The 14,817-nt window shown below is 38.8% G+C and overlaps 1 protein-coding gene across 7 annotated transcripts in view; it reads right to left on the bottom strand.

Moving 5' to 3' along the window:
- Positions 1–14,817, bottom strand: part of LOC116982783 — a 106,721-nt gene that overhangs the window by 74,587 nt on the left and 17,317 nt on the right. For all 7 annotated transcript variants that reach the window (XM_033036221.1, XM_033036222.1, XM_033036223.1 and 4 more), the window contains 5 exons: positions 10,133–12,659; positions 7,679–7,924; positions 5,781–5,904; positions 4,080–4,173; positions 1,210–1,296 (listed from right to left, as the gene is read on the bottom strand). In XM_033036221.1, the coding sequence (XP_032892112.1) occupies positions 1,210–1,296; positions 4,080–4,173; positions 5,781–5,904; positions 7,679–7,924; positions 10,133–12,659 (3,078 nt within the window). The remainder of the gene's footprint in view (positions 1–1,209; positions 1,297–4,079; positions 4,174–5,780; positions 5,905–7,678; positions 7,925–10,132; positions 12,660–14,817) is intronic.

Here is a 14,817-nt window from a genome sequence, read left to right as displayed (position 1 = left end):
TCAACTTGCTCTTTAAAAGTTACCTGGTTTACTGGAAAGTTTATTTTTATACTATTTAACAACTTTAAAAAAAATGTCAGGGTATTAATAGAAAGAACATTCAATCGTCTGGAAAATCTGCCATTCTGCCAGATTCTGAAAATGTCAGATCTACACAGTCTTACTGTATTCTGATTCCTTTACTCGCACAGAATGAAAGAAGCAAAAAGTCCACTAATTGTGTCAAACTGGTGAGACGAGTGGGGGGGGGGGGGGGGGGTTGGTGGGGCGGCGGCGGTTGTTCATCTGTAGTCAAAACTAAATAATCCATTCCATATCGCAGGAAAAGATTAGGACCTTGATTTGATTTCTAAATATTTACATTTCCCAATGCTTAATTTGAAGATAGATAAGATAAAAAGCGGTGACCACGATTTAACATTGGGAGGGGAATGTTAAAAAGCAAAAAACAACTAGTTCTCATATTATCTTATCAGTCAAGATTTGAACACTTTTATTGTACGGTCAACATGGTTAAGTATAATCAGTATCAAATCATTTTTGAAGAACGTTTTACATGAAATCAGCAGCAACGTCTTGCTCACCAACAAATTCATTCAAAAAAAACCTCAAGGTTATCGGTAGGCCTACAGAACTGGAAATATAGAGATAGACAGGAATCTTGAAGGAATTTAAACACGAGACAAAAATTCTAAATTTCAGGAATTAGGGAGAAGGAGGTCACAGTAGATGAGAACTATTATTTATTAATAATTTCATTCTCAAGATTGGTTATTTTACATTTTTCTAGTTTGTTTATGCATATTATACCCCCCACCCCCAACATATGCATTTCATTAATTTAGCCCAGGAATTTAAAGTATTGATGACTTAAACAGAAGTTAATGCGTGTTTTTCATTTTTTTTAAAACAGAACGTTTGGGTCACAGGACTCCAATTGTGTGTGTCAATCAAAAAGGAGATACCAAATTTAATCTCCGTTTTCTGCACTAGATCTTTAGCTCCATAGGTTAGGCCTCTTCGATCCAACCATTTGCAAAAGCGTTGTGGATTTCTGCTTCCACCACTCTTACAGGCTGTGAGATCCAGACCCCTATGCATTTCGTTGTCTCTGTACTGTACACTGACAATGACAATTAAAATTGAATCTGAATATACAAAACAAACATCGGGTATTATTTATTGATGAACATTTGATAATACATTTACCTGCATGGAAGTTGGTTTCTCAAAACGGAATGCAATGTCCCTTTCAACCAGCAGCAAAGCAACATGGATAGAGTTAGGAATTGTGTCCTGTAAAGAAATATGAAACATATTCAATGCATTGCAGCTACTGTACATTATAACATGCGTATTAATGCTTTATTTGAAAGAATTCCATAAAGGATTACGTATTACAGCACAAAAAATCAAGCTGACACTCTTGTGGAATATAAAGTAAATAGCATGACACATGAAGTGTCTTCATCCAAATAGGATGTTCTTGACCAAGTACTCTGGGGCATCCTGAAAGTAAAATCAAAGGCACTACATGAATGCTTGTCTTTTAGACATTAAACAGATATATACCGGCTGAAAATGAATTGTTTAGCAAAGTTTCAAGTCGTATCAATAATAGTGCAATGCAATGAACAATGTTTTACACATAGGACCATCCACAACTAATTAGAAGCATTGTAAAATTAATTATACATATGAGATTCATTGGGAACAGGATATGCTGACGTTCGTGCTAACATTTACTAACATTAATGTTGCGATGTCGCTATCTACATAACTGAAGCCTTACACCGTGATGAAGGTCCAAAGACTTTATTAACGTTATAGCATCGGTAACTGTAGACCACGGGAGTGCAGGAACCGGATGTGAAAGAAGTGGTTGCTTTTGTTGGTGAGGTGCCAAGCTGTTGCACACTGCACAGGATGCCACATTCTCGGTGATGTAGTTTGCCATGCCAGGCCAGTAAAACATGCTTCTTGCCCGTAGGACAGTAGCTTCAGCGCCTGGGTGCCCTGCATGGACAACGTTAAAATACTTGTGCAGCAAAGCAGGGACCACAGCCTTGTGTCCTTTTAAGACAATGCCATCCTGTAGCACTAGCTCATCACGGTCGGCAAAGGCCGGACTGGCAGCGGAACGTTGTAGTGTTTGTCTGGCCAGCCGCGCTTAATGACGGAGGTAAGCGACCGTAGAGTACCGTCAGCAGCAGTGTGGGCAACCAAATCCTCCATACAGGACGAGGGGATAAAAGACACGGCCATTACGATAAAGTCATCATCCAGTAAGGGTGGTGAGGGCAGGCCTTCCGGGGTGCACGCGAGAGAGTGTCAGCCAGGTGCATATCCTTACCGCGTTTATAGATCAGAACAATGTCATATTTTTGAAGTTGCAGCAACATCCGCTGTAGGTGCACTGGAGAGGCATGGATCGGATTGTTAAAAATGCTGATCAGAGGTTGGTGGTCAGTTTCAATCGTGACCATGTGTCCAAAGATAAAATCGTTGAATTTCTTGCAGGTGAAAACAACCGGCAACAGCTCTTTCTCAATTTAGGCATACCGTTGTTCTGTGTCAGTCATGGTGCGCGAGGCATAGGCAACAAGCTTATTGCCATTACCATTATTTGAAGACATGCTGCGCATAGTCCATGTTGTGAGGCGTCACAAGTCAGTGTGACCGGTAGTTTAGGGTCAAAGTAAGCAAGAGTAGGAGCACAAGACATCTACTGCTTAATAGTGTCGAACGCCTTCTGTTGTTGCTCGTGCCAGGTCCAAGTGGTGTCTTTGTGTGTAAGCTGGCGCAATGGGGATGATATTTCGCTGAAACCCGGAATTAATTTGCTGAAGTAGTTAACCATGCCAAAGAATCTCTGCAAACTTATCACGCCTGTGGGTGCTGGGAGCTCGTTGATAGCACTGGTTTTTGCTGGATCCGTTTTTAGGCCGTCTTTGGTAAATACGTGGCCTATGTATTTCATTTCATTCATCTTGAATTTGCATTTTTGAAGGTTCAGCTTGAGATTGATGGCCTTGGCACGATCCAAGACCTTCGTCAGATTGGCATCGTGTTCAATCTCTAGAGTAAGGACAGCATCCCGCAGTAGCTCGTCGCGTAATTTATCATTGCGGATGCCATGAGCCAAATGGTCACGGATGAGGCTATCACATATATCTCTGAAATCGCACCGACTTGCGATGTGCTTCAGTGCACTGACGTACAACTCCACGGGTTCTCCCTGTCTCTGGCACCGTGAAAAAAACAGATGCCGCTCAATAACTAAATTGGTACGTAACTCACATAACTGCCGGAATTTGCGCAGTAGGCAGTCAGGGTCTCGAATAGATTCAGCAGCAGCGAGTTGAACACCAGCCTGGTCAAGTCTAGTCATAGTGAAATCTTCTGGCACAACGAGCGGCTTCTGTGCCTGCCAAATTAAGAAGGATTGACGCTCGAACACCAGGATCAGCAGTAGGGTGAGCTGCTTCAATGTAGATTGAGAAATCTTCTTCAAATACACACCATCGTTCTGCGAGATCCTCATCAAATATCAGGACCTCTGGTTTTCTGAGAGCAGAAGCCATTGCAATACAGTTGAAAAATAATAAACTAAAATAAAAGCAAAATAATTAAACAAGGAGTGAGTTTGTTTACTCTGACACCATGTTGTGATGTCACTGTCTAAATAACTGAAGCCTTACACCGTGATAAAGGTCCAAAGACTTTATTAACATTACAGCATCGGTAACTTCATGCCAGCATGTTTCTCTAATAATGTGGGAACCAGGCAGGGAGGGTTACTGTAAAGCTAGTGGGCGTAACTACAAAGTATGACTCACAACATGAGTGACACTGATCTACAATTAATAAAAATAAAAACTTAAGAGTATGTAATTCTTTTGAATAGCAAGATTAATTCACCTTAGCTGTTTTTAAAAACTGCTTGAGATATTCATATTATGTAATCCTTAACCTATAGCTAATCTGAATATTACAAGTAAACCAGAACAATGAAATCAGTCTTGGATTTTGAAACTGTATGTTTTGAAAGAGTTAACAAATTACAGCATTAAGATCACCTGCAAAATATTGAATGCTTTAAATAATGCTGGTACAGGAGAACATCGCCGGGCATCCACCAGAATAGTTAGTCCTGCACTCTGGAATTCATGCCTGTTATGTGTAGTAAAAACAACAGTAAATCACACAATCTTTTTGCCATATTAACAGATTACTTTTTAACAAGATTTAGTTTAGTTTAGATATACAGCATGGAAACAGGTCATTTGGTCCATTGAGTCCACGCCATCAATCGATCACCTATACAGTAGTACAAGTGTTACCTCACTTTCACATCCTACACACAATGGTCAATATCCAGTGCCTCAATATTTTCTTTGGTTTAGTTTAGTTTAGAAATACAGTGTGGAAACAGGCCCTTTGGCCCACCAAGTCCGTGCTGACCAATTTAAGGGGGCAATTTACAGCAACCAATTAACCTACAAACCTGCACGTCTTTGGGATGTGGGAGGAAATCGGAACACCCAGAGAAAATCAATGCGGGTACAGGGAGAACGTACAAACACCGCACATACAGCACCCGTAATCAGGATGAAACCCGGGTCTCTGATGCTGTGAGTTAACAGCTCTACCACTGTGCCGTCCACAGGTAACTGGCACAATATGACCATTTATATGACCATTTCTAGACTTTACATAAGTTCACACAACCATTCTGAAATGGATCAAATAATATGAATATATGCACAATTTCTCAGAGAGCGTTGAGTAGAAAAACAATCTGTCACAGATTTTGTGGTTTTGTTTCAAAAGGGCAAACCTTTATGAGAGAGCAATTAACTTCTCAGTAGAAACAAAAAGCTGAAGGAACTCAGCAGGGCAGGCAGCATTGTAGATGGAAATGGAGAAACAATGTTTCGGATTGGAACCCTTTTCAGACTGATGCTGCCTTCACCAGTCTGACGAAGGGTCTCAATGTGATACATTATCTGTCCACTTCCTCCATAGATGCTGACTGGCCTGCTGAATTCCTCCTGCACTTTGCTTTTTGCTCAAGATCCCAGCATCTGCAGTTACATGTGTCTCTAATTCTGCAGTATATTTCCGAAAATGTAATTTCACTGTGCAATCAAAACAGAACTTTCTGGATACTGTAATGAACAAATGCTAAATTTTTGTTGTGATTTTTGCTGAAGTTAAAGTACACAACTTTTTCTAACTGCATTTATTTGCTGTTCAAATAAACTCAATAATGCTATTGGAAAACATATAAAATTATGATGGTTGAAACTAATAGTGTATATTTGAATCAAATATGTATTGTACAATTCAGATCAGCAACAATACTTGCAACAGGACAGCTACATAGAAAGTTCACATTATTTTAGATTCACATCATCATTCTGAACATTTAACAGAACAAGCACGCCATGACATTTAAGACTAACTAATTTTCATTAGTTGTCAACATTAATGTATATATCCAAAACACCTGTTTGATGGAATCAGTTCAACAGTATTGCACCCCTCGTATGATTAAAATTGTGCCAATTACTAAGAGCTTGATTAGCTTCGCGGAAGGCTGACCTCCAGGTGGTTATTCAATTGTCTCTTCATATTTCCAGCCATATTCTTCCTCTCCCTCCATTTTCCTGTTTTTCTGTTATAGTACAGTTAAATAAATATCTTACTTTTCATTATATAACTTCATCACCACGCATTCTATTAATGCAGTGAAATGCAAAAAAAACATTGAATACCTGAGAATACTATAAAAGTAGATAAGGAGACGCACAAGTTCAGGGATGTTGCAGTGTGGGTTCAACCAGATTGTGTTCCTTGTTGTTATTATCACCACTGCATGGCCAGATCTGTCTCTGGTGCCTGCAACAAAATAAAATTTCATGTACTTACTTAAAATCATTTAAACAGTATACAAAGGAGTTGACAATGATCTCAATTTTACCAGAATGCTGCCTGGATAAGAAGGCATTAACAAGGAAACAAATATTAATTATTCTCTCTGGGGCACAGAGGTTGAGTGGTGACCTGAAAGAAGTATATAAAATTATAGGAGACAATAAATAGAGTTGTTAGTCAGAACCGATTTACCACTGTGGAAATGTCAAAGACTAGACAGCAAGCTTTAAGGTCACCCGGGGAAAGTTCAAAGGAGATGGTTTTTTAAACTAGAGAGTGATAGGCGCTTGGAACGTGCTGCCAAGGGTGGTATTGGTAGCAGATACAACACGGTCTACCCTTGTCATTATGCATGTCTTTATAACGGATTTTGGTTGCAGCGGAGAGAGTGCCCCCGCAGTGGTCAGATACTACTGTCTCTTTAAGAAGGAGGTCATGTGGGAGGTCATAGAAATTGTCAAGCAATGGCTTCGATCAACACTTGTCAATGACACTCTATTAAACAATGTAACTAATAGCCTTTAGTATGTTTGGCTTGCAGTAACAAAAATACATTTTTAGCTGTTAAAAATAATATTGTATTTGAAATAAACTCGTTGTTTCACGGAATGACCGTTAGGTGGTTGGAGCGAATCGCTTATTTGGTTTTAGTGGACAAGTGGCAATAATGGACACCTTTCCCCCACCATAGCCTGTTATAATGAGGGTTATCTGTTTAAAAGGCTTCAGATAGGCACTGATATATGCAGGACATGGAGAAATATTGATCCTGTACAAGCTAAGGACATTAGTTTAACTTGATGTCATGTTCGGCAAAGACACTGTGGACTGAAGGGCCTGTTCGGCTGATGTATTGTTCTATGTTCAATCCATTTTGCTCTAAAGAATTACATTGCGCCATACAATCCCCACATAATTTCAGAGTGAAATTGTGATGTTATAAACAAGTTAAAAGTGAGCATTTGCAATTACAACATTGGAATAAATGTGATATATTGACTACTTTCTTTATCTAAGAAGGCCTAAAGAACAAGCTAAAGAAAACGTATTTATGTGAAAAAGCAAGTGGCATTTATGTGGGTGTGAAAAAGAACAAGCGAGTTAGAGGGAAAGCCACAAGGGCAATAAGCAAAACTGTGGGGTGAGTGCACAGGGATGCCACATGCATACTGTGCTTGGGATTTCCACATGCAAGGAGACCCTTCCAGGAACTGTGAGGGATGAAGACAAAGGTGAAAGGTGTCTTCTGCCCTTCAGCCTAACTCATTCATGTTGACCAAGATGCACCATGTACGCTAGTCCCACCTGCCTGTGTTTGTCCCATATCTCTCCAAATCTGATGTTGTTATAATATTATTAACCCTGGTACATTTTATGAACCACTTCCAACAATATACATTATTGAAAAGCCAAAAAGTGAGAAAAACAGCTATATTGTTACTGCTTTGATTACTTTTCAAAAGCTAATCAATATAACAAAGTTATTGTGAACATTCCAATCATAAAACTCAAAACAAAAATAGTTGAGGTAAATACACATTCGGCTCTGAGACAGATATGTCTCTGAGAAATGAAGCTTCACACAGAATGTAGAACAAATGGACATGTGTCATCAAAATACTGAAATGCAAAATGTACCATTGTAAAGGCACACCAATGTGTGCAGCCTTGGTTAAAGACTCTGCAGCAATTGAACAAATGCTGAAATTGCGTGGATTTACTATTATTAGGTACCTACCGCTCAAATAAGCTACCCCGGAGTTCAGAACATCAAAGTTGATTTCAACTGACAGTGTCGGCAGATTGGATTTTAGGACTAAGGGCGATGAGGTCTTCTGTTGTTGAACTGGCAGCGGTTCTAGCCTGTTCCCATTGCACAGTGTAATTGGTGAGCTTTTTGATGGTTCATCTGTTAGATTGATATTATCTTCTTCCACACTTTGTTTTCCTATCTCCAATGTGTCATTTGCTATTGAGACTATTCCTAGAGGACAAGAAAAATTAAAACTGGATTAATCCTACATTGAGAAATGTACTCTCATCAAATATACACAGAGCCTTTCAAAGGAAATAAATTAACATTGCATCAAGAATTGAAATGCTGAAGCAGATGTGCCAAATAATTGGCACTTGGCATGGTGACTTTCAATATGTTACTTATTTATAATAGAGTAGAAATAAGTATGTTTTTGTTCTTTTGGGAGAGTAAAACAAATATAATATATAACAAATTCCAGATTCAAAATCTTGACTTGAGTTTAATGGCACATCAAAACATATATTGGTTCCTACTGTTTCAGTATGTACCTAATAATTACCTACAATCAACATTGGATCAATTTTAAATTGCAATGAAGATTCCTCCAGCTGTTTAATAGCCGCTTAATGATGTTTCAGTATGTAGCAAATCCAGGGGAACTGGGAATTTTCCCTTCATCGCCTCAACCGAACGTAGTAAAATTCTGGCAAACCGCTCTCTATTCATATATCCCAACGATTCTGCATTTAGCTCATCTGGTTCTGCTTTGTGCTCCCCCTTTAAACTCACTGGAGCACCAATTCCCGATTTCTTTTAAACTCAGAAGGAGCTTGTTTGCATGTTCGTTATAAACTTACCTGGAGCACACTTTCCCATGTTCCCTTTCAGTTGAGATACAAAAGATGCTGGAATCTGGAGCAAAAAACTAACTGCTGGAGGAACTCAGGCTCTGGAGGGAAATAGACAGTCAATGTTTCAGGCGTGGCCCTTCCTTTGAACTGAAAGTGTGAAGGGAAGATAGACAGCGTCTCTCCTCCTCTATTCCAGTCTAGAGGAAGGATCTTGACCTAAAAATGACAACTGTAATCTTTACAATCTGACAATCTTTAGCACCTACCACCACCCTTTGTGTGAAAAAGCTACCCCTCAGATTCCTATTAAATCCTTCTCCCCTCACCTTAAAGCTATGTCCTCTGGTTCTCAATACCCCTGCTCTGGGCAAGACTCTGTGCGTCTACCCAATCTATTCCTCTCATGATTTAGTCCACCTCTATAAGATCATCCTCCAAAGAAGAGCCGTAGCTTGCTCAACCACTCCCAATAGCTTAGGCCCTAGTGTCCTGGCAACATCCTCGTAAATCCTCTATATTCTTTCCAGCTTGACAACATTTTTCCTATGACATGGTGCCCAAAACTGAACATATTACTCTAAATGCGGCTTCACCAACATCTTATACAACTGCAACGTGACAACCCAACGTATACTCAATGCTCTGACTGATGAAGTTAATGCTCCCAAAATACAACATCTCACAGTTCTCTGTATTAAATTCCATCAACCACTCCTCAGCCCTCCTACCCACCTACCCAACCAATCAATATCCTGCTGCAATTCTTGACAACCAATATTCCATCCAGTTTCTAATCTAACTCTTCCTTTGCTATAATAATGGAACACCATATGCACAGTTCCAACTGAATTCTACCAGAAACCTAAAGCTATAGTGGTTCAGCTTTCCACATCTAATGTACATCAATACCAAATTGTAAGGCCAAATGCTCATCATTAACACTTCAAAACTGGCAATTCACATCACCCAGAACGGGTGGACAAAGCCTGGCAGGTGATACATTGATACAGTTAAGGAAGAGTTTTGATTGGCAGATGCCTGGACAAAGGCAAGAGATGTGAAGACAAAAGGGTGTGAGATGAGGAAGGAGAGCAGAGGCATGAAATGTGAAGTCAGAGGAAGGGATATGGGTGAAAGGGGTGGGGGTAGGGGAACGGGTGGTTATTGGTTAGTTACCTAAAGTTGGGAGAATAAAATTGAAGATATGAAAATTGATTCTCCAATTTTAGGTAACTAACCACTAATTACCCATTCTCCTAGCCCCGTCACCTTCCACCTATATCCCTTTCTCTGACTTCACATTCTACGCCTCTTCTCTCCTTATCTCACAGCTTTTTGTCTTCTTACCATCTCTGGGTGTTGTCTGCCCATCTGCCATTCAAAACTCCCCTCACCTGTATCCATGTATCACTTGCCAGGCTTTGTTCCACCCCTACCTTGCTTCCAGCTTTCTCCCCCTATGACATTCAGTCTAAAGAAGTGTTCTGACCCAAAACGTCACCTATCCATGTTCTTCAGAAATGCTGCTTGACTCGCTGAATTACTCCAGCACTTTGTGTCTGAAATTAAATATGTATCTTACCTTCCAGTTTACTTTCAATTAGACAGTCTCCTTGTTTTTCAACATCCTCCGAAGTTTTATTTTCTGAGGGAGCAGCGTGTTTGATTGAATCTTGCCAGTGTGTTTTATCAGTAAGGTGTAGGTTTTCATTTCGTTCTTCATTTGCAGAAGTTGATTCATGCTTGTCAATTACCATTCCACTTGCATGCGCAATGCTAGACTCAATTGTTACCACATTTGACCAGTACTCTTCAACAGTAGAATATTTTTTACATTTACCTTCTTTTACACTGTTGAATTCTGATGCATTCTGCACAGTGCTCTCCTTTTCCAAAACATGTAAAGATAGATTTTTATTTTCTTGTGATTGTTGCTCTTCTTCAGGTAGCATTATATTACAGTTTTCTGTCAAGTTCAACTCTTCAATATCAATGTGTTTTTGTTTGCTAAATTCACTCTGTAAGTAATTTACATTTCCATGTTCCACATGTTCAGACATCTGATGCAATGCACTAACTTGAAACTGCTGACTAGTTTGTTCTTTGATAACAGAACATTTGTGCAATTGTACATTTTCCTCTGTAGGAGAGACGTGATCTCTCTCTAAATGTGTCATACATTCAGTTTTGTGTATTTCTGCACACTTAATGTGCTCTGATAAATATGGCTCCAAATGGGTGGCAAATCTAGATTTTAGTTCTTCATTCATAAATGTAACATCAGTGCCATCAATCATTTTGGGAATTGTAGATTCACCATCTTTAATCAAATAATCAACTTTCATCACATTATGTTTTCTGTCGTCCTTTGAAAAATAATTTGTATATTCAACAACTGCAAAGTCTTCACATAAATTAGAGTCAATAGTGCTTTCAGAATATAAGAACTGGGTTGAAGAGATTCTACCGCTATCCAGTTGTGTATCAGCAAATGTATGAACAAAATACTCTTCTGGTTGAGATTTTATTTTAATAAATTGCTCTTTTTGGGTAATATTCTGACCATTAAATTGTACATGTCCAGAATACTCAGATTGCTGCGTCATTGACTTTATTTGTTCAACGTTTTTAGCTGATAGCTGCATGTGCTTTGATGGTGTGTTGACAGCAATATTTACAAGTTCTTCAGAGTTAGCTACTTTAGAGTCAATCAACTGATTTAAAAATTCATCTGAATTAATAAATACTGTTGAAGCCCCATCCCATTCTCCAACTTGTGTGAACTGACAGTGGGCAAATTCTATTGCATTTAATTTGGGCATATTTTGAATTTGTTTTTGCAATTTATTTTCTCCACAAATGTCTTCACATGTTTTCATCTCAATTATATTCCTATTGCATGGTGTACATAATGCATCCCCAGAAGAATCGTGAATTTGTCCATCTTGCAAATCTTCTGCAGAAGTCTGTGTCTGGCTACAGATCACTGATTCTAAAAGTCTGCTGCTTAAGTTTTTCTCCATGCTATTTGTGGTCTGACTAAATAACATATGCATATCTCCACAACAAAAATTAAACTCCGGTTGCATTTTGTTTTGGTTAGGATCCGTTTCTATTGGTGAAGACAGCTCTACTTTTGTAAATTCTTTATTTTTACCACTATTACAAGTCTTGTCATGAAGTGGCATTCTCTTTTCCATAGTATCTGCAATTGACTGATGCTCAAGCGTCTCACTGTCACCGAGAAAATTAAATGGGTTGGGTATTATTTCTAAATTGGGCCAAGTTACATTTGAAGAAGTCTCCTTGTAATTTAAACAATTTGATTCCTTGTTGCAAGTGCTGATATTCAAGACTTCCAAAGGAGTCACTTCTGATGACCTATTAGTCTTTGATGCATATTGGAATTTTGAATTTGAACAGCTTGTTTGTGATGACAAATCACTTTCATTTATTGAAAATTGATTAATTTCTACATATTCTCCTTCAAGTTCTCTTAAAGATGCAGCTCTGGAATTAACTAAACAATCAGGATGATTACTTAAAGAATGATGTAAAATCTTTTCAAGATTAATTTGCTGGGCCTTCAGTACATTTTCTTCCGTAAATATATTTTGATTTGTTTCAGAAGGGTTTTCTGCTACTCCACTGTAATCCTTGATTTGTATATTGGTGGGATTACTGCCAACAACTTCTTGATTCACAATCCAGTTTTCTGATGATGTGTTTCCTATCATTTTTGGTTTATCAAGAAATTCTGGATTTACTACCTTTTCCCAAGGTACTCGTAGGATAGTGCTATCAGTGGATAACAGGCAATTTTGCAAAGCGGTTCCCATTCGTCCCTCGTTAATATCGTCCAACCATTCCATAGTGAAGATAGAAGTATAAGAGACCACTGGAATTAATATTTCCTCGATGTTGGAACCATTTGTTGCAAGGCATTTTAATACAATACGTGGTGCCTTTTTCAAATAGGGAATGACTTGAAGGTAGAAATCACCAGGTTGTAAATTTTGCGAATCAAGTGCAGAGAGCTGTATTACAATTTTCTCAGAGATGCATAAAGGCCAACCTTCATAACGGAATAGTAATCCACAATATTGAAACTGTTAAACATAGAAGATTCTTGTTAAAATGTTGCTCATGGAGCTAAAACAACTAATGCATATTCAATGGTTCATTACCAAAACTATAAGCATGGAAAATAACAGCAATAAATTAATGTGAAATCATCCTGAACAGTGTCATTTTCTTTTAAAGTACCCATAAACATTTAAAAAAACGTATTAAAATATTTACGAATAATTCTTACTTTAAACCACGAATGTTCATAAAGCTACTGTTCAGCTCTATCAAATCTTTTGCCTCTACATGCTAGTATCACTAGGATATAATGTATCAAATAGAACCAAATGTGTCATGCTCCCTGACAGTGGCTCATCTATTTAAAACCCACCTAGAATCAGCTCTAATATGCAACTCCAACTAGCTGTAGGCATGCAATGGTGGCTAAATCCTGACAAGAAGCTATGAAGAGCAAGCTAAACAAGGCTAGCAAAATTCTGACAAATTCTTGTTGAGATAAGGAGAGTACTTATCCCGAACTTATGAAATGTAATCTGGCATATTGGGCAAAGAAATCAACAAGAGCTGACGGGAGTGTAAAACACAACGTGCTGGAGTAACTCAGGCAGCATCTGTGGAAGGAACGGATAAGTGACGTTTCAGGTCTCGAAAAGTGGGACAGGTAGAGTCGCCTGTCCATTATTCTGCAGATGATGCCTAACCTGTCGGATTACCCCAGCACTTTGTTTTCTATGCAAGATTCCAGGATGTACAGTTCCTTGAGTTTTGTAATTTGATGAAAGATGTTTCAATAGTATGCTGTGGAGCATAATGCACACGGAAGGCATTGATGATATCTTCGTCACCCATAATAGCAAGAAATATCATCAAATGTAACAATTCTTTGTTTCTGTAGCCATGACAGTGGGAATAGCTTTCACACTTAAATATTTCCTGCTTGAATTTCTTATGTAAAGTTCAATGCATCAACTATTCATTAATGCACATCCTGAGGTATTCATTAAGGCACAAAATCATGAGAGGAATAGATCAGTAAACACACAGATTCTCTTGCCCAGAGTAGGGGAATCCAGAACCAAAGGACATAGGTTTTTAAGGTGAAGGGGAGAAAGATTTATTAGGAACCCGAGGGGTAACCTTTTTTACACAAAGGGTGGTGGGTGTTTAGGACGAGCTATCATAGGAGGTAGTTGAGCCAGGTACCATCGCAACATTTAAGAAACATTTACATGCACATGGATAGGATATGTTTAGAGGGATATGGGCCAAATGCAGGCAGGTGAGACTAGTGTAGATGGGACATGTTGGTCAGTGTGGGCAAGTTGGGCCAAAGGGCCTGTTTCCACGCTGTATAACTCTATGAGAGGCTCTATTCCAGTTATAGCGTGCATTGGTGATACCACATTTGGAGTACCATGTCCATATTTATGGAAGGAAATGAAAGCACTGGAAATAATTCAAAGGAGTTTAACCGGAAAAAAATGTAGAATGGACATGTTGTCCGATGAGGAAATTTGGACATGCTAAATTCCTGAATGGTGGAGCTTATGAGGCAGGATAGGTGACATGGTAGAAACACATAATATTTCAGAGTTCTTGAAAAGTGTATGTGGAATTATGTTTCTTCTTGAGAGAATCTAGGACTAGAAGTTGCGGTTTAAAACTAAAAGGTAATTCATTTAAGACAGATGAGGTACTGTTTTCTTAGAGGATTAAGAATCTTTAAAATCACCTTACAAATAAAAGGCCATCTCACATTTCCCATGAGTCTAATTTCCCCACAACATAATCTCTCATACATCTCCATCCATGTGCCCCTAATCTCAAGCTGTCCTCCAATTTATAGGAGCCAATTAAACCACCGGCATATCTTTGATACATGGGAACCAGAAGCATTTGGGGGAAACCCACGTGGTCACAGGATGATTGCACAAACTCCATACACAGCAAAGCTCAGTCATCGGGGTTATGTGGCACCAGAATTAACTGCTGCACATGCTTTAGAAAAAATAGTCTTTGATTTCTTTTTAAGGCAGGAAATTGGTTTCTTGAGAAGCATGGGGTGAAAGGTTACTGCCAGTAGATGAAAATGCAGGACTGAGGTTACAGTCAGATCAGCCAAAATCTTATTGAATGGCAGATAGGGCTTCATTTGACATGTATACACATATGACTTGT

Source organism: Amblyraja radiata, chromosome 17 (genome assembly GCF_010909765.2).
Source record: "Amblyraja radiata isolate CabotCenter1 chromosome 17, sAmbRad1.1.pri, whole genome shotgun sequence".
Lineage (NCBI taxonomy): Eukaryota > Metazoa > Chordata > Chondrichthyes > Rajiformes > Rajidae > Amblyraja > Amblyraja radiata.
The sequence above is the reverse complement of the archived record's forward strand: the minus strand, read 5'-3'. Positions and strand labels throughout refer to the sequence as shown.